The sequence below is a fragment of the Prunus dulcis genome, chromosome 5 (assembly GCF_902201215.1).
Source record: "Prunus dulcis chromosome 5, ALMONDv2, whole genome shotgun sequence".
In the NCBI taxonomy this organism is placed as follows: Eukaryota; Viridiplantae; Streptophyta; class Magnoliopsida; order Rosales; family Rosaceae; genus Prunus; species Prunus dulcis.
The window spans coordinates 15,115,983-15,136,002 of record NC_047654.1 but is presented as its reverse complement, the minus strand read 5'-3'; the positions used below and the strand labels follow the sequence as shown (position 1 = coordinate 15,136,002).

Genomic DNA, 20,020 nt, shown 5'->3' with positions numbered 1-20,020 from the left:
ATACCAGTGACTTGGTCCAAAACCTCACGTTGCATAGGTCATATTTTATTCTATGCTTAATTAAATGATTAAATATTTATCATTTGCTTCAATTTGAAGTCAACAACCCATAAAACCATTCTTCTTCAAACTTCATCCAAGCCTCCCAAAAACAGAGCAGCCATGGAATCTATTAACATCTTCAAAGGCTATGGCAAAGTAAACCCAGACCAACTTGAAGATCAAACTCAAACCTCAAACCCAAAATCCCCCAAACCCCAAAAGCCCCTCTTTTCCATTCTCACCATCTCAGCCCTCATCTGCTTGACCTTGGTGATCGGCCTCCTGCTCGCAGCTCTCATCCACGTGTCCAACTCCGAGTCCCCTTCTCTCTCCAGCTCTAACTCGGCCGAGTCAGCCATCAAAACCATCTGCAACGTGACTCGGTACCCCAACTCGTGCTTCACCTCCATCTCCTCCCTCAACACCTCTCCAAAGCCCGACCCAGAAACCATTTTCAAGCTCTCTCTCGAAATCTCCGTCGCCGAGCTCTCAAACATCTCGTCTCTGTTGAATACGATGAACTCCGATCCCGCGACTCGGGACTGCGTGGATCAGCTCGAGGACGCGCTGAGTCGGCTCAACGACTCGGTTTCGGCGATGGGACAGAAGGCGTTGACCGTGGCTAAACTCAACGACATACAGACGTGGATAAGCAGCGCTGTGACAGATCAAGAGACGTGCTTGGATGGGTTGGAAGAGATGGGATCAACGGCTGTGGATAAAGTGAAGAGCAAGATGAAGAGGTCCATGGAGTACACCAGCAACAGCTTAGCCATTGTGGCTAATTTCAAGGCCATTCTTGACAAATTCCACATACCCCTCCACTAATTATTATTAGATTAATTGAATAAAAGAAAAGAAAAAAAAAAGTTTTGGGCTTTGTTTTTTGTTCGGGTTTGACTGTTTTTATGTATCATTTTTGTTCTTGAATTATAAGTGGTGTTTGTTTGTTGTTGATGATTTGTGTCCTTCATTGATATCTTTGCACTTTGTAAGTTGTGAAAGTTGAAGATTTAATGTAAATAGCCACATCCATCTCCACTTTAAAATAATCTAAATTAGGATGGGGATTCGAACTCAGTGCAGAGTGAGAAGTACATCCTCTCTAGCCAACTTGATTTAGCCCATATCGGCCACATCCATCTCATCTTGTAATTGGAATTTATTGGAATTTGTTAGAATAATATATAAATGGAATTTGTTCAATTTATCTACATGGATTGCTCCTTGTGCATGAGGAGTGAGGCATTTTCAATTTATTTGAATTTTTATACAAATATCTTGTTTTCTCTCCCTCGTTTCTTCTGTTTTATCCTTTTGTGCCAAATTCTAGAGCTCTCAAATAGTAGTAGCTAGCGTCTTTTACCATTCATCATCTTTGGCATCTTACTCCCCCAAATGAAACAGGTTCCAAATGAACCTAATATAATATAGAAATAGCACACAATATTTTAGCAGACAAACAACCCTGTTGGTTGCTTTCATTTTTCTTCTTCTTGTCTTGGTTTTTATCCTAATCATTGAATGATTGTGATACAAGTAAATCTAAGAAAATGCTTCTGGTCAATATTGTGCTGCAAATTCCATGTGATTAATGTGGGACCAAATATTATTATTTGTATATTTAGTTGAAGAAAGATCAAATGATCACTAGCTAGCATTTTAACAATACAGAGAGATGAGAATAGGGTACACTTCAGAAATTTTTTATTAAAAAACATAAATAAATATATATCATATTCCTCTGATAAATTAATCGATATCTCTCACTGGTTGGAAAGTCCAACCAAATTAAGACATTTGATTATAATAGGCAGCCCAAAGAGAGAGAGAGAGAGAGAGAGAGAGAGAGAGAGAGAGAGAGAGAGATAAATAAATATATATCATATTCCTCTGATAAATTAATCGATATCTCTCACTGGTTGGAAAGTCCAACCAAATTAAGACATTTGATTATAATAGGCAGCCCAAAGAGAGAGAGAGAGAGAGAGAGAGAGAGAGAGAGAGAGAGAGAGAGAGAGAGAGAGAGAGAGAGAGAGGCATTATTAACGTTGCAAAAGTCTTCTAATAAGCTGTTCATCAACATCAGTGATGTCTGCAGAATCCAGGAGTTGAGATAGTCTTTGGCTCAGATCGTCGACCTCTTTATTCAGCCTCCTTATGTAACTGCAAGTTTCTTCCAAAATGCTTGATGCTGATACCTGCATATATAAGCACCACATTATGATATATAATTGCTTAATTATAAGCATTAATCAGACAAACATACTTCTGCATAAATTTTTTTTAAATAAAGAGTAATAATTCTGTTCAAACACAAAATCCATGCATGATTAGTTGAACGAATTCTGGCTGATTGAGGTTTCTACTTCTTATTACTACTACCTAGTAAATAAACTTGTTATGAAGATATTTTGAGGCTAAGCTAGCTTCTTTATATATATATAGCATCATGCCATCACCTTCATCATTATGCTAGTGACATGAACTAATATGAGAATTGATAGAGGAGCACAAATTATATATATATGAAAATTGAAAAACAAAAATAGAATTGTAATGCATAAACCTAAGTGTATAGGCTATACCGATGCGTTGCGCCTATGATCAAGCTGGGGTAGCAGAGGTTTTAATTTTAAGACGAGCTCCTTAATCTCATCATCTGCGAGTTTAGAAGCTCTTGAGGATGATCTTCTGCTTGACATGGCTGATATGAAGGTGAGAGGAAAGAAAACACTTTGCTTCTTTTCCTTCTCGCTGTGAAATGTCTAGGAGGGGGGGAAGTTCAAGTACGAGGCCAACCCCCCTTAAAAAGAGAGTGGAGGAAATTGAGGCTGAAGACACAAATCTTTTTAGTTAGAAAAAGACACCAACGATATTGATATGCTCTTTAGGGTCCCATTTGTACAACATTTTGGCAGTACAAGGGCCCTCTTCTTGTTTTAATAAAAATCGTGGAAACAGCCAAACACCTTTATCTGGTTCAAATTAGGGCTTCGTATCTGCCCCCATTTGGACACGTGGGCCGCTTTAGGTTGCTAATCAGTGTTTAGTCTAGATGTTACATGCTACCAAAAAGAAACTTTGTCCTTGTTTGATTATGGACGATGGGGTTTCTTTGTTTGATGCATTGCTTTCTATCTCTAATTCTTTTTTGGTTTTGTTTGGTATTTTTTTGGGAGTCTGCCTTCCTCTCTGTCTACCAAAAACCTTTGTTTAATTTGGTTCATGTTTGAGTCTTTGTTTTTTTAAGTACAAGCGATAATATAAATTATTTTGGTTTTGTTTGGTATTTTTTTGGGAGTCTGCCTTCCTCTCTGTCTACCAAAAACCTTTGTTTAATTTGGTTCATGTTTGAGTCTTTGTTTTTTTAAGTACAAGCGATAATATAAATTATAGGGGATGAGGGTTTTTCTCTTTCACACACTATTATGATGTCATGGGGTTCGAACCTGAGACTACTAATTTGCAAGTCAATGTTCTTTTTTACTGAGCTAGATTCCGTTGATCATATTTAATTTTTTAATGTGAACAAATTAATAAAAAAGAATTGTGGAAAACAAATCGGAAATATATTTTAATGAGTGAGTTGGTTAAACATCACAATTCTGTGATGCTCTCCATGATTTTATTTCAAGGAAAACAAAAAACATCGAAAAATAAATAAGGTCGTGACATAATCTTCTCCTAACCACCTATTGGACAAATACATTTATGTCGAGTCTTATATTAGTTGGGAGACCGATAACTTTAACTCACAAAGCACAGTGTTAGCCCCCACTCTTGCTAGATAATAACTAATAAGAGAGGAAAGTTTGGTGGACATTACATAATCAATGTAAGAGAAAGCACATAGATATATAAACTCCCTGATTAACGTGAGTCTTATAGCTTCAGTGATAGAACATTTTACTTACACATTTAGGTAAGAATTTGAATATTTAGCTCCTCTTCTTTGAATAAAAAATAAGATATAAGATTAGATTGAAGTATTTTAATTAAATTATACATAATTGAAGATTCAAATTAATAATAATCTCATGTAGAAACATGAATCAACTTATCCTAATAGCTGAATTATTGTGGTTAAATGCCATAGACTTATCAAACACAAACAAAATATTGTAGCAATGTAATAGTCTCAAATAAACCTATATGATTTCTTTCTTTTATAATTGATATGAGAGCTGTGTCTTTTAACTTAGGAACAATCACATCAACTCGATCTGGTGTCCAATCGCAATCTTGCCTATTTTCCGTTTAAAACAATGTCAATAAGCAGAGCTCAATACTCGTACGCTTAATAATGCAGGAACATATACTATTAACCATTTGAGTTACAATCTTAACAATATTTTAAGTTGTCCTCGAAACAGCCTCACTACTAACATTATGTACAAACCAAACCAATGATTTCAAAGCAGCAATAATACAATTTGAAGGGTTACTTGCTGCAGGAATTGGATTATATTTGGAAGGAGGTTTGATGTCTTTTTTTAGGTCGGTGTGGAAGTTGAGCAAAATGTGAAGTGAAGTGAGAAAAGAAGAAGATGGTTGATGTGACAATGCATGCACAAGTGGGTGAATGACAGAACTAAACAGACATGCGTATGAAGGCGCCACCTGAGGTGGTGAGGAGTTTGCTTGGACAAAGCCAATAAATGGCTCTTTGGCCTTATTTACCAACCCCCTCCCTCTCTCAATTTGGCCCCTAAATTTCCGGTACCCCAACTCAGGATTCTGTCCCAGAATCACATCCGCTGCAGCTGCCACGTGGCACCTTGTGATGCGAACATCTTCTTAATAAAGTCACTGAGTCACTGAGTCACTGAGTCATGAGTCATGAGTCTGTCTCTGGACCCCTCTTCTTCAAGGTTTTGTTGCCTTTATCCTATGCATTGTACATGGCAGGCCAACATGCATTGATTAGTTAATTTGTAGCCTGCAGAAGATACAACGCAATCGAATGTCCTTCAAGCTAGGGCAGTAAAACCCACTATTGGACTAGGTAATTGATGAAAATCATGAGCTAACTAAATTCCAATTCTTATTCGTTAAGTCAGTCTTATTTTAGTCGATAACATGTTATTATGTTTTGTTGAGGACAATGATAGTGACACATTTTCGATGGCATATATATATATATATATCGATACCCGTTTCGTAGGTAGACGATTGTAGATATACCCTTTTAATAATTTCTTAGTACATTTACAGAATGGACCGTTCCATAGCCGGGCTATTGCTTTACAAACCCTTTTAATTTCTTAGTGCATTTACTAATTAACAATCCTGTCTATTACAGCCTGAAATTTCATCTTCAAGCTTGACAACACTTCAGATTCACCCTTTATAATCATCAAGTTAACCCGCCTCCTATGACAGATCGTTTTCTTGTCTGACCTATTTTTACGCATATGACTATGACCCAATAATCCCAAGCAATATAAATGCTCAAAAACTGTGGTCCATGCACTGCACTGTATGCTACATACAGCTCAGGCAAAAGTGTTTTTGGAGACCTACCACTAGTCTACTAGTGGTCATTAGCTTCTGTGTAAAGCTTGAGATTCCAGAAAGAGTTGCATATGCAAAAACACACATGCATGCCACCATGCCAGAAAAAAAAAACGTATATCTTGTTTTTGTAAAGATTTGGCGTAATGGCATGGCCACAAACTTTATATCTTTGCTAGATTCTATTTGGTTTTTATTCATATGATCTCAGAAACTCGAGAGTTGTTTAAAACGTGCAAATGAGCCTGCAGGATTCAATTGATAGCATTGTTAGTGGAAGTGGTTAAAGATTGATTCAATTTGGTATAGTTTAGATTTATTCAAATAATTAATGTGCTAGTACTTTGTACTGGTATACTGATCTAATCTAAACAAGACGTGTTTCTTTCTAAGTAACAGAACTTGAACTTGATAATAAAGTCAGCATTGCCCAAAAATTTTCATACGAAATTAGTGGTTGGTACCAAATACCAATCTATTTTGTCGAAATTAATGATTGTTGACAAAATATCAAGAGTGTACGTACCGATACTGTAGATTGTTACCCATATAGGTAGCCATATAGTAGCCTAGTAGCTAGGTTCTAGCTTAGCCCCCCGGTGTAGGGAACAGCAGAAGGTACGTTCATTGCCTTCCCTAAACGCCTATATTTTTCTGTGTCTGGGAAGATGCCAACAGCCTTCACCATATGCTTACACTACGTTATGTCAAGTTACCTTCAACTCCATCTTTGTCGTGAGTGGGAGTTAAATTTCCAATTTTGAATCCATGAGGGAAAAAGAAAAAGAAAAAGGATGACATAACAAGAGGTTATCAAGATGATCAAGATATCCTCCCACTAAAACCCCCAAAAAGAAGCAAAAAATACACTCTTCACAACATGATTGCAATGAAATTGCATGAGAATGGCACTACAATTCACTCTCTAATTATCTGTGAAGCCATTTTGAAAAGAGTTCAACTTGAAAGCTTCACCATGTTAAGACTGAAAGAAAATAAAATAAACCCCTCGCCATCTCTCATCATTCACAATGAGTTCTCAAACTCGTATAAAAAGTAAATTTTGTTTTATGGCCTCAACCCACCAGATTCAAGCATGCCATAAACAACTATCATCATTCCAACATTACACAGATGTTAAGAGGATCCATTTGAATTAACAATAATCAAAGGGAATAATTTTCTCAGGCTGCAATACAATGAACTGAACTATCTTCCCAGCGTAAAAAAGGCAAACTTTTTCCCTTTACTGTGTGTTTTTTATAAATTTAATTAAATGGGTCAATCCAAGGGATCCTAAATCATGTACAACACAACACTTGGGAGCCCTCAACTGGTAAAGACTCTACTCTTCACAATCTTTTCTACATCTGGTACATTCAAATGTCTAATCCCATTCTCCTTCATCCATTTCTCACCTCCTGCCAAACTGTTTTGAAGTTTCTCTTCTTTCATCTTCAACAACTTTAAGCCCTCACTTACTCTGGGGAAAAAGCCCTCAGGTCTCAAACACCAAGCTCCAAATGCCCCAAATAAAACCTCCAAATCACTGCCAAACCTCTCAACTCCGCCATCGTAAAACTTCACGTTGCTCATTAGAATACCATTGAAAAATGAGCGATCTATCCCAGCTGCCAAACTTCTCCACACCCCAACAAAGTCTATCCCGTTCAAACCATTTTCTACAACTGACATTTTACCTTGCAAATAATCTAGAGCACCAACTAAAAATTTGGACACTGTCCAACCGTCCTCACTCTTTTCCTGCCACTGCCTCCTGTTCTTCATATAATCTCGACATTGAGCATCAAATCCCCTCAATATAACAACAGACAATTTTTCAGCCCATTCTATTCTAAACTCCTCCAACTTTACAATCTCCTCATAAAAAATACCACTTTCAAGACCTTCCACTGGTTCTACATTACCATTTTGATCACCAACTGATATTCCCAGCTGATCACTTTGACCTGACCATATCTCAAGGAAAAAGACGTCCTCACTCCATTCCTTTAAAACAGATTCGAAGTAGCGAGCAGCATTAATGGAGTTTGCAACTTTAACTAGGGCATCATCATCCGTCAAGGCAGTCAAACCTTCAGCTTCTTGGCACCTGATGAGTAAGCAGTCCAAGAATTTTTGTATAATAGGTACTGCAGCTAATCTGAGAAACCTGGACCTCATAGAGATGCTAGGCAATGATCGACAACGATCAACCACAGATGATAGACAACGAAGATAGGCACTGCAAACTGCAGGAGCTTTGTAATCTTCAGTAGCAGATAAAAGAACTGCTCCTTGGACTTTCATGGTCCAATTTCTCTCATCACTAGTGTCAGGTTTCAACTTTTCTAGTATATCACTTATTTCTATCTCTGCCCATAAATCAAGCCAATCTGGTCGATCACAGAAAACAGATAGAGAAGAAACCTTTGAGAAGTCCCCATCATCCTGAAGTGAAAGCAAGATTCCAGAATGTTCTATCAGAGACTTGATTTGTTTATCAAACGATATCATCAAGTCAACAAGGTAAAGCCAGGATATTCTAGCCTGTGACTGACTACCCGTTATGCTATCTTCATCCAGTTGTCCAGCATATTTTGGGAATATCTCTTTTGCCAAGTATGTTGATAAGGAAGATACCATTGCTGAAATCCATTCTTCTCTGCAACTGTACCCTGTTAACATTGCTTCATCAACCAGTGGTTGCAATAACTCATCCATAGAGTCAACATAATCCCTGGTGATCTTGTAGACAAGAGCAAATATAAATTCTGGCTTATCAACCCATTTTGTGAAATGGCGTTGGGATGCCAATGATATAGGATTCACAAGCTCTTCAATCACCCAAAGTGGCTGATGCAGGGCAAGTTCCCGATTATAGCCCTCTAGTTGACGCGATTTTCTTCGTCTCTGCAACTCCTGTAAGCTGCACAAGGCAAAAAAGTTTTCGCAGTACTGGTCTTTGAGGTCTCCTTGCATTGTGAAAAGAGGATTCAGAACTTCAGTTGATCTCCCTGTATCTGGAGTTGAGGAAGTCAAAATGGCAAGAGGTGGTGGCCATCCAAGGGAAGTAAGGAGGGCCCGGTGATCTGCTATAGCATGGGGTCTTAAAATGGCCAGAGCTCGATCTACTCTGTGATCAACTGCTGACACAAGATGTTCCCATTGAGGGTGTGTCTTTGTAACTGAAGTTAAAATATCTTCTATCAGTTTAAGTGTTTTAATAGCAACCAGACGCATTTCCTGCAGGGGAAAAGAAAAAGGCGAATTAGGCATAAGAAATATTGATTTCAGAAATTGTAATCCCTACATTATTTTGTTTTCACAAACGACAGGACGGGTGCTCACTTCTGAATTCTGTTTCGACGAATGCTTCCATGAGTTTTTCTTCATGGTAGACGATACTGCATCTTCAATATCACCAATCATAGTTTGAAGCTTCAAAGCTGTCTCTGAAAGATGAAAATAAAAGACCCAGAAATGTGAGACAGTTTGATTTCAAAATAACAGATAGTAGTATGCTTTGCAGCAGCTAATAACTGTAACAAAGAAAAATGTAGCACAGGCCTATTAAACAGGGAAGAAAGAGGCCAAGCGAGTGCACCCAAATACACAGTATGAAAATTGCAGCAACTCAGAAGTAAAAGGACAACTTCACATCAACGAAAAAATCTCTCAAAAATGTGAAAAGCAATCTGCCTGGATGATTTAAAAAATTCAAAATAGTTAATTTAAGCATTATTAATAAAGCCTTAATATTTCAACTAATTAAGAAGATAAGCTTGTACTGGTTGGAGCTCAATCGCATGCTGTCCATATTTCAACTCAAAAATATTTGATTGGGAACCATGAAGAACTGGGATTCTCCCATCTTGTAGTATCGCAAAAAAACATTTTCATCTTCATGGTTCAACATTAGCCATCTCTTACCGCCTAAACCGCTTTTAGAACAGTGGAAGCATTCACAATACATACAACTGCATTAACACAAGAGTACAGAGCAAAATGGACAACTTACCAAGAATTCAAGATCAGTAATTTTCAAGATAGAGGACAAATTGGTTGGGCTAAGTAGATTGAATTTCTTATTCATCTCGTTCTCTACTTGCACAAATAATTGAAGCATCAATGTAGTATTTCATAGTCGATGTTATTATTATCCAGGGAATGAGGAACAATCCTTCAATTATTCTTTTGTGGTGTCTTTCCAAACAAAATAAGCTAATCGAAAAACAAAGAAAATCTAAAAAATTATAGCTTTCAGCTAAAACTAGTTCCTTGAATTTATTCATTCACTTTTATTATTGCCCAAGAAAGCACCTGCGTATGTTCGAACCGACTCAACCCTTGCCACTTCCTTCGCCAATGCCGGCAGCTCCTCCCCCAAAATCTGCTCGGCTCTCTCCTTTCCTTCTCCATCTACACAGAAAAAGTTCCAGAATTTAACAGAAAGAAACGAAATTTAACCCAAAATCGAAAATCTAAATGAGAATTGCACACTTCTCAATAGCAGCACACACAAAACCTGAACTGCAAGAGCGAGTGGAGGATCCGAGACCCGTCAATTGGGCATTGATGTCGCCTAAGACGCCGTGGACCCGATCGGAGAACGAAGCGTAAGCTAGAAGTGAGGACCCGAGGCTCCGGTTGAGGTCGATTAGGGTTCGATCCAAGTCGCCGCACTGGGCTTGGAGCTCCGACAGGAGAGCCGGAGCCCCGTTCAAGTTTGCATTGGTCCGGAACTTGTCGTTGAGGAAGGAGACGATCGAGGGCGAGAGGTCGGAGGCTGGAGGTAGCGCGGATTCCATGGTTTCAAGCCATTTCGGTTCGGTGGTGCGAGTGGGAAATTTGAATGGAGCGCGAGGGTATTTTAGGGTTTTTAACGGGAATTTTTGCGACTGAAAGCTGTGCTGCCTAAATGCCCTTTGCTTTCGTTGAGAGGCAGAGACTGAAATTTGACTCCCACCAAATACCGTTATTGATTGCGCGGGTCCACCCGTGGACTTAACTATTCTTGGGCTTGGTCTGGGCTTAGGCTTTAAAAGAACATTGTGAATGGGCTTCAAATGGGCCCATTACAAGTACATAATTTTTGTTCTCACAAACATTGGACTATTGAAATGGACCTAATACCTCAATCCAGTCCAAAAGATATTTTTTTGAGAACTTCTTATGAGTTGTTATTATCTGCACTCTCGTATACATTTGGAGGCATGGACAAAGTCGTTCTATGGTGATGGTGTCCTATATGGACTATAGATATAGATCTTCATATTAGCCACATGATTCATTTGAATAGTAACTTCACTTGACTTTAATGAAATGATCGTGTGGCTAATATGAAGGTCCATATGAGGGGTTCGACAAAGATGAATCATATAGGTATGATTAACCAGGTCTATACAGCCCACTCGAGTCTACCCATAGCACCCCTTAACGTGTAAACCCCTCGGTAACCAACATCAATTCCATTTTTTTAACCTAGGATCTTTCATTTTAAATTGGTATCTTTTGTCATTTTGTGTTTCTAAAGTGATAGCACTGAAAATTACTAATTGATTGCATTAAAAATGTTTGGGCCTTGAGGTGGTCCAAAAGCGTGCCATTGGGGTGCAAGGAAGGAGGAGAGAAAAACAAGATGGGTGGTAGTTTGATTTAGTTGATCGTCTCTCTCATTCATGCATTGCGTCATATCAATTTTAAACACTTATCCCCACTTTTGATTGCCTCCCTTTATACATAGTGCAGATAAAACCAACCCACAATGGCAAACGCACCTACATTTTGGCCACAATGTTAGGCTTTTACACTTTGGACCACTTGAAACATGTCAATGAAAACATGAAAGGCTAAGACACACTTTTTAGCCTAATAGTAATGCAACCCACAAAAGAATAGGAAATTGCATTTGTGACCAAGCGTTGATTGGGTTTTGATCGAGTGTTGCGTGTGGGAGAAGAACAACTTGCACTTGTGAAACGTTTGATTTAAGAACTGGGTTTGGATGGGATTTTGTTTTTACTGTCTTGTGGATTGCCAAAATGTGACAATGATTGAAACCTAAGAAATTGACATCTTGTAGATGGGATTGTTTTAGTTGATTGAGCCTTTTTCTTTCTAAATTCCCTTTCGATCTTTTTCCTTTTTAGTTCTTTTTGGTGAGCACCAAAGGAAAGGATCCCAGCAGTAAAACTCTGCAGCACTCAAACCGCTACTTTTCTTAACACAAGATCATAACAGTACACTCTCTAGCTGTAACCCACAGTTTCTTCCACCTGCAACTCAAAATGGTTCTCTTTGTTTTTCCATTTTCATTAAATTTTCATAAAAAGTAAAAAGTTCAGGGTCCATTTTTGCTTTCCTTTTCTGGGGTTTTTTTTGAAAACCACCCAACAATGTCCATGTTTTCTAAAAATAGCTCATAGAATTTGATGATATCAGCAGAAAAAAAGAAAGAAACTGCCATTTTATTACCGATGGTAAATTTACCAAACTCCACATGCACAGCAGCACAAGGATAAAAGAAAAGGTAAAAGAAAAAGAAAGCAGTAAAAGCAGATGCCAGTAAGTACAAAAATGAATTGAAGTTTGTCGTCTTCTTTCATCATCATCTTCTTCTTCTTCTTTCCTCTGCATTTTGATAGGTGGAAAACAGAGCAGGCAGTGAGTTTAATGAGGCAAACGCGCTGCCCACGTGAGCACTGAAAACAGAGGTCCTCGTGGGGTCCCTGGCACAAACCCAGCAGCTCAGTCAGAATCCGTTTTCCACATTAAGGTACAGTTCTTTGTACTTTTATTATCTTTATTTTCTGGTGGATTGCCTCCAACAAAGATTTCTTTTTTCATTTTTTATTTTTTTTTCCTTCAGCAGCTAAAAGTACCGTCTTGCAGAGATCCAGGCAACCTACATGGAATTTTTATGCTTTTTCGGCGGTAACGTAGTACAGTAAAAGAATATGACCATGTGGCCTATAAACCCTGTAACTGTGATAAAAAGGTAAACAAAAACAACCCAATTAAAAAAATACCAGGAAAAGAGAGAAAAAGAGAGAAAAAGAGAGAAAAAGAGAGAATATTTACAGGCCTAATCAATGTCTTCTGAATGATATCTAAGTACTAGATTTTTTGAGACTTAAAAATAACCCAAAAAAGAATACAGGTCTGCTGAATGATTGCAGATTTCACATATTGTAATTTTTTTTTTCTTTGTGCAATGATATCTAAGTACTAGATTTTTTGAGACTTAAAAATAACCCAAAAAAGAATACAGGTCTGCTGAATGATTGCAGATTTCACATATTGTAATTTTTTTTTTCTTTGTGCCTTTCTGTTTTTCTATATACTTACTTCTGTTGAGAAACTTACACTGGCTGTCTGTCTGTCTGTCTGTCTGTCTCAAGAAGAGCAATAGAAAATCTGGGGAGACTAGAAAAGAATGTAAGAATTAGAACTAAGTTAACAAATATCCAATTCCATGTTCTGATAAAAATTGGCTAGAAATTCTATAAATAAGGCAAAAATAAAATAAAATCTCAAACCACTGATCTGGGATTAAAAGGATCAATTCAATTATATCCAGAGGAACAGCTGAGATTACAGATATGCTATTTCACCTTTACTTCCTAAACAAACAGACAGGGACAAATAGAGTGCCGAATCTCACTTTCTTCGTCGCTAATCACAGGAAAAAAGAAACCCCTGTACATACCAACAAAAACCAGTCACGAAAGCCATTCCCCCAAGTCACAAAAACCAGGTTTCATACATACAGCTTTTCAGGAGCAACAACTGTCATAGCTGAAGAACACATGTCTAAGAAACATACATGTATCTGTCAATGCCATTGCCTATGACGTATGGATCAATAACAACAAAAGTCACTTACCACAGCTTTTCTGGACACATTCATGTAAGCCTCATCATCTATTTCAATGCACAAGCGGTTGCTACATCAGCAATGTATTTGAATTACTCTTTCTTATTTTGTGTTTCCAAATTTATGATTTCAAAACACCCCTCCTTTCGTGTACATTCATAGAATCAAGCCACGTCCTCACTCCAGAATCTGCTATTCAATTGCAAACACATAAGAGAAACCCTAGCACCCTCCTCATTTCCTTGCCTCATCAAGTTCATTAAGAAAGAAAATTAAAACTTTACCAAATAAAACGAAATACCATATACAACATCAGATTTGTATAGAAGATAATTCACGAAAGCAATGTATCGTCATTTTTGGTAAAGAACAAGAAAATAAAAAACCCTAAAAAATACACTGATGCAGTGGCAAGCGGCTGCATCAAGAAAATTAAGAGCCCATTTAATCACAATAGATGGGATGCATAGATGCCTGGCCTCTCTTTTTTCACTAACTAGATAACTATGACTATCCTCATAGCAAAAGATAAATGACTTTCACAATGATTATAATACAGTTGTAGCCTAACCAAATGGTAATGCGAAGGGTTATGCAGGGGAAAATAACGGGTGTGACAAGAAAATGGGTATGTTTATTATGCTCATGAAATACCAATAAGATGGAATGCACAGCAGAATCATCAAGAAAACAGAAGGAAAATATGAAGAACAAAATAACAAAACCACCAGAAATTATTCGTATCCAAGAGTATCATGAATCTTTCAAAACTCAGCTTATACTCAAAAAATGAAGGTCATAAAATTTGCATGCATAAAATAACCAAACATATATAGTTCCTGGTGGCTGTATCACAGAACCTCAAATGAGAGAACGTGCTCTATGTAGGAAACGATCAGGATAATAAAGAGGAAAACCTGATGTAAATGTCCCACCTGTGGTTGAAAAACTATCTAACTTAATCTGAGGCAGAACATATTGACAGTAAATTTCGCCATGTAGTTGCTCTCTGATAGGCCATTAATTTCAAGACCATGTTCTCTGAAAACCAGTAATATATGAGGCTTAAAACCCATTATTTCAACCCCAGGATTGCCATGAGGCCTTGAAAATAATGCCAGGGTTTCATTAGATCACACTGAATGACCAAAGGCATGGTCAATGGGGTCCAGCCTGCGCAAAGCTCATGACCATTCCAACTCGATAAACCAGAGCTTAAAGATGGATTACTAGATAATATAACAACTACATTTCCTTTTTGTTTTTGTACGCTTTATCATATGTATTTTCATCTGACCATATTGTTCTGTTTATGTCTCTACATTGTGTATAATTTGATCAGCATGGAAAGGCAAAGGCTAAATATCTTTCTCAAGAAAAATATACATAAAAGTTAGTTTATGGATCAATATATACGGTAGTTCCAAAATGATAGAATACATTGTCATTACAGATATTTTCTCTAACTATTGATCAGTGTTGATCCTATATATTGTACCTTTTGCCAGCTAACAGGCCTTAGAGAGTGAAATTTTCCACAAATCATTCAACTTTAGCAATACAACTGAGCAGCCAAAGTGCTATAAACATTTATATTCACAATTGCAGTTCTAGAGGAGAAACAAACAAAGAAATCAAGTTCACAAGAAAAAAAGAAAAGAGAGGGGATATTCAAGTTAAAGTTCTTCAACCAGATCAAAAGAAATACCAACCACCTAAATTATAGTTTAGGGTCCATTCAGATTGTGCAACACCAGTGTGTAAAAAAACATATAGAATCACGATAGGATAATAAATGTAGAGCAGAAACAGATGTCAATTTTCTTTTCTTTTTTGAGAACTTGAGATATAATTGCTTGAGAAATAAAGGAAACGAAAAACTTGAACCATTACACAATTCTGCAATGCTTCAATAAAACTTATGAAAATAGTCATCACAACCTAAAACATGTACCAGTACTTCAGTTTATTCACCTTTGCCCATTCTACATGATGCCAACCTTTCAGAAGCTCAAAAGTTACCAAAGGGGGAAAAGAGACGCAACGCAATAAAGTTCAAAAGAAGAAAAAAAGGGAAAAACAACTCTTCAGGCCTCCTTCTGTGAATGTATCTATGACTCTAAATAAAAACCTGAATTTCCCCAAAAAAGGAGGCAGAGATTACCCACGAGCCGGAACCCCATCTCCTTGAAAAGCGAAGATTGCAAATTCCACCCAGGATTCCACACAGCACACATGGTGTCACTGAAACCAGATCTTAGCATCCCATCACCGCACAATTATACACAAAGCTGCCAGACGGCTTTCTGGCAAGCAGGTCCCATTGTGGTGAGCTTCCATCAGGGACCCAAGAATTAAGTTCAATTGTCCCTCCTCCTAATACCCTAGGTCCACCAATCACAATTAACCGATCACCACATGCCCTAAATGCTAATCCCCAACCATTCATCGAGACAGCCCGCTCAGGCAATCTCCCAACAGCCACCCACACGTTCTTCTCCTTATCGTATTTCCTCACCTCCTTTTCTGCATAATCTGCAGCATACAATATGTTATTTACCACTGCAAGCAGAGGAGGCGCCTCAGCTGCAGCAGGCGCCTCAGCTGCCCCAGCTCCTCCATTTCGTCCAGGGAACATGTTTGGTATCTCAGTCCAGGTCCTCTTCTCCAAATCGTACACCTCTCCGCTTGTTAGTTGCTTTGGATCGCCCACTCCTATCCCACCAATGACATAAAACTTCCCATCCATAAATACCCCAGAACACATTTTTCTAGGTTTATTCATGCTTGGAAGAGTCAGCCAAGTTCCTGTTTCTGAATTATACAGCTCAGCAGAGTTCAAGATATTGCCACGTGGATCGCAACCACCAGCTAGAATTGCAATTTCCCCACGGCTAGCAGAACCGAACAAGCATCTAGGTGTATTCATCTTAGTGCCGGATGACCACGTGTTGGTCAAAATGCTGTATCTATAAATAACATGGGACGTTATTTCCTTTCCAAAAACAAGAAGTTCAGTACCAACGGCCAACGACTCCTTGTCCGAACACATGAAACAATCATTTGACGTCATTCTAGGCAAATGCATCCAACGTCTGCGATCGGGATCAAATGCCTCCCATTCAAGGAGGTTGCAAGAGAAGTAAACCCAATGTTCAACAATATCCATTTTCCGCCTCAGTGTGTACAGCTCCCCACTCCGAATTAGAGAGCGGAAGTTTTTATTCAATGAGGCAATTGAGCCATAATCAGACCTCGAGCAGCGAAGGAGACAGCTTATTGAGTTATCCCGACCAAGTTGGTTGATTAGTGAACTTGAATCAGAATTTCCACCTTCATGATGCTGGTCATTTGACTGGTCCTTGGCAGGGGAAAGAGAAAGGCCATTTAGATCCACAACTGCTTCACCTCCTAGAACAGCATCTGATAGCTTGCATGCCTTCCTCAATGTGAGTTCTTCCCCGTCTGCAAGGGGGCGCTTATTGTTTAAGAGCTCCATAACACGGTGAGTATTGTAAATCCATTTGCTCTCCTGCTCGCATGAGCTCGGCAACTCCCTTGACACAAGATAGGAAGGACCCTCCAACATGTTGTTGGAATTCTCCAATTTGACCAGCTGGAAAGAAACCCTTCCTTTGTTACCCATGAAAACAAAATCAATGAGTAAACAAAACGAAATTCTACGCCTTAATTACTCCATATGCAAAAGCAATTATGAGCTAGGTATCTGCCAAACAGACAATCCTTGAATTAAATCAAGATATCACTAATACTGATTTCACATAGCAAATATCATACAACATAACAGAGAATGGAGGGGTGGTTAATGCAAATCCCAGAAAAATCTCCTATATAGAAAAGCACATGCAGCAATGCATTTTAGATCAATATCATATCTTTATGTATCAAATATTCATTACTCATTGATAACAAGTAAAACGGCTAAAATTTGAGTGAGAAACATAAACTTGCATGTATATATCCAATCCATTGCCAAAGATGAAAATTGTCCAAATCAGATCTCGGGATTCAGACCAACATAGAAAACTCCAGAAAAAGAAAAAGGAAAAGATAATCAATTGAAAACTGATTATCCACATCCCAGACTGTAATCAAAATGTTAATGCAGCAGCTAAATCCAAATACGAACAACTGTTCTCTAACAAAGAAAAACAACGAAAGAGATCCATTCCCAATTCTCCGTCAATAGCAAATAACCCATGAGCTCTTCTTCTCTCTTCCTTACCAGGAATTGAAGAAATGGTAGCTAACGAAAAGGCTAAACCATGGCAAAATGGAACCAGAAAACTTCACAGAAACATGAACACAAAGTAAAAGCTTACGAATTTGACAAGAAGAAGACGGTGAGTATGACCCCAGCTCCTCTTCTTCTTCCTCTCCTTCTCTCTCTTGCTCTAGATTCTCTCTCTCTCTCTTTTGCTTCTGGTTATATTCGCTGTGTGGAGAGAGTAATGTATTAAATAATGCGTGTATATAAAAAGAGTAAGGAAAATATTTCTTTTAATAAATTTTATTTTATTTTACAGAAAAGAAAGAGGGTGTTCCGGGACCCACGACGGGGTACAAGTCGCCGTTTGGGATTGCGGCCAAGACGTACCGAAACTGCTAACGGCCGTTTCTGCACGTGTTAGAAACTTAGGAGGCCTGATCCCATTAGTAAACAAAACGACAAGTCTCGGTTGCGTTGCAAGCGCATATGGTAAGGTTTCTGGATGGTGGTGGTTTTGAATTTTGATGGTTTTTAAGCTTGTTTCTGGATTTCCTTCATGGCATCCTCGCTTTCATTGCATTTGCTTGTTTTGTTTTGTTTTGCGGATATCATCAAATTAATTGTTTTGGTTGGATTTTGTTTTCGATGAGTTGGATTCTTCCACATTTTCATTTCAGTTACTTTTTTTTTTTTCCTTCAAAATTCATGCAACAAAAACAATATTTGAATTTCAATCACTCACGACACTCACAATACTGATAGAGAGATGATGACCACAGCATTTTAATATCCAGAATACTCCGTCGGTGCCGTCATGGAAAGCACTAGTATATGAATTCTTTTTGTGTCGTCAATTTTAAAATCAAATTTGAAATTCTAAATGTTTCATTTGATAACAGAATTTCAAAAAATACTTTATCCATGTAAATTTTAGAATACTTTATCGGTGTGGTTATGAAATATTATGTGAAAACTTTTTTGTACAATTGTATAACGATCAATTTTAAAACTCAAAAAGCTGTGGCGCTTCATTGTTACGTATCTCGACATAATATTAATTTCAGAAATACTTTATTGATATGACAACTTTTTTTACATAACATGCATGCATAAAACTTCAAAATGTTTTTTTTTTTTTTTTTTAGGTTGGGAGGCTACAACCATTTTAGACCTTTACGTAGCTCCGCTTCTCATGTATAGGTTTCTGTTTCAATATTATCATGTATGCATTGTTATCTATGATGAAATTAACTCAGTTGCAAATATATATATAGGTCGTAAATTGAAGATGATTGGTATTATCGAAGCTTGCTTTCTGTTAATGTATTAGGGCTCATTCGGTTCACGGATTGAACTTTTTTGGGAATGAACTTCCCATGTCTAATCCCATGAGATGGAAATGTCATTTTATCTCATTCCCATGTTTAGTTTGTGCAATATTATTAAGAATGAAAAATTGTTCAGTCTTCCAACAATACCCTTAACTTTTTTAAAAAAAAATTACAAAGAAAGAAATATGAAGAATTTTTCTAAGGGTAAAACATGGTATTTTCAAACTAGAATATAGGTAAGTTAGTCAGAAAAATTTGCATTAAATATTTTCCCAAGTGGGGGGGAAAAACTTGCCAAGCTCATCCAAGGGTATGTGCGAAGTGCATTCCTAAGAGTGCACATACCAAACACGGGAATGCAATTTCAAACCCATTCTCAAGCAATATAAGATAATACTTATGTTGAATTACATTGCAATTAAATGAAAATTCATACTCTATCAACTATGATAGTATTGTCAAGATATATGCCACGAAGATGAAGCTATAACAGAATTAGGTCGTCTTTTTCCTTTCTTGGATGGAAAAGCTAGTATATAATCCAAGAAATATAGACAGCTACGTATCTGATTAACTTGAAAACGTAATCGTTTCGTTTCTATATTGATTCAATGGTGTATCTTTTTCATTTAAAAAGAAAATTTCTGTTTACTATCAATGGCAAAACTTTTGCTTTTTATAGACTGTTTCCTGCCTATAGTAACGGAAATACCTTTGATCGAAAAAAGAAGAAGGAACAATTCTGGGAATTTAAAAAAAAAAGAAAGTATCGTTTTCCTGCCTATATTAGCGGAAATACCTCTGCCAAAATAAACATTACAAACATGCAAAAGAAAAAAGTGGTTGATGTTTTTCCAAATTTGGGTGATGTCTTTTCTTTTCTCAAAGGTATTACCTCATTTACATTATGTTGAAATCCCAATATTTCACCTAAAAAAACATTTAAAAAAATAGATTGTCGCATTTGAACATGGTAATATTTCGTTAATAAATTCTGATATCAGATTATATTTTAATTTT

General features: G+C 37.5%; 3 protein-coding genes across 7 annotated transcripts; 1 reads left to right on the top strand and 2 right to left on the bottom strand.

Annotated features, from left to right (window-relative positions):
• LOC117628459 (pectinesterase 1) lies at positions 1-1,122 on the top strand. Its single transcript, XM_034360918.1, has one exon. It carries the CDS (start codon positions 163-165, stop codon positions 868-870), a length of 708 nt encoding a protein of 235 aa, XP_034216809.1. The 5' UTR covers positions 1-162; the 3' UTR covers positions 871-1,122.
• A 5,487-nt stretch (positions 1,123-6,609) lies between these two features.
• LOC117628597 (RINT1-like protein MAG2) lies at positions 6,610-10,494 on the bottom strand. Of its 2 annotated transcripts, none has more exons than XM_034361084.1 (4): positions 10,088-10,494; positions 9,883-9,981; positions 8,911-9,014; positions 6,610-8,805 (listed from the first exon to the last, which is right to left on the bottom strand). In XM_034361084.1, the coding sequence occupies exons 1-4, from the start codon at positions 10,368-10,370 to the stop codon at positions 6,889-6,891; spliced, it is 2,403 nt and encodes an 800-aa protein (XP_034216975.1). In that variant the 5' UTR covers positions 10,371-10,494; the 3' UTR covers positions 6,610-6,888. The 2 variants fall into 2 exon arrangements, with proteins under 2 accessions (XP_034216975.1, XP_034216976.1); XM_034361085.1 differs by having other exon boundaries at positions 10,094-10,494.
• Positions 10,495-15,239: 4,745 nt separating this feature from the next.
• LOC117627429 (F-box/kelch-repeat protein At1g74510) lies at positions 15,240-17,915 on the bottom strand. Of its 4 annotated transcripts, none has more exons than XM_034359534.1 (2): positions 17,782-17,915; positions 15,240-17,165 (listed from the first exon to the last, which is right to left on the bottom strand). In XM_034359534.1, the coding sequence occupies exon 2, from the start codon at positions 17,082-17,084 to the stop codon at positions 15,696-15,698; it is 1,389 nt and encodes a 462-aa protein (XP_034215425.1). In that variant the 5' UTR covers positions 17,085-17,165; positions 17,782-17,915; the 3' UTR covers positions 15,240-15,695. The 4 variants fall into 4 exon arrangements, with proteins under 4 accessions (XP_034215425.1, XP_034215426.1, XP_034215427.1 ...); XM_034359535.1 differs by having other exon boundaries at positions 15,240-17,071; XM_034359536.1 differs by having other exon boundaries at positions 15,240-17,067.
• Between the last annotated feature and the right edge of the window lie 2,105 nt (positions 17,916-20,020).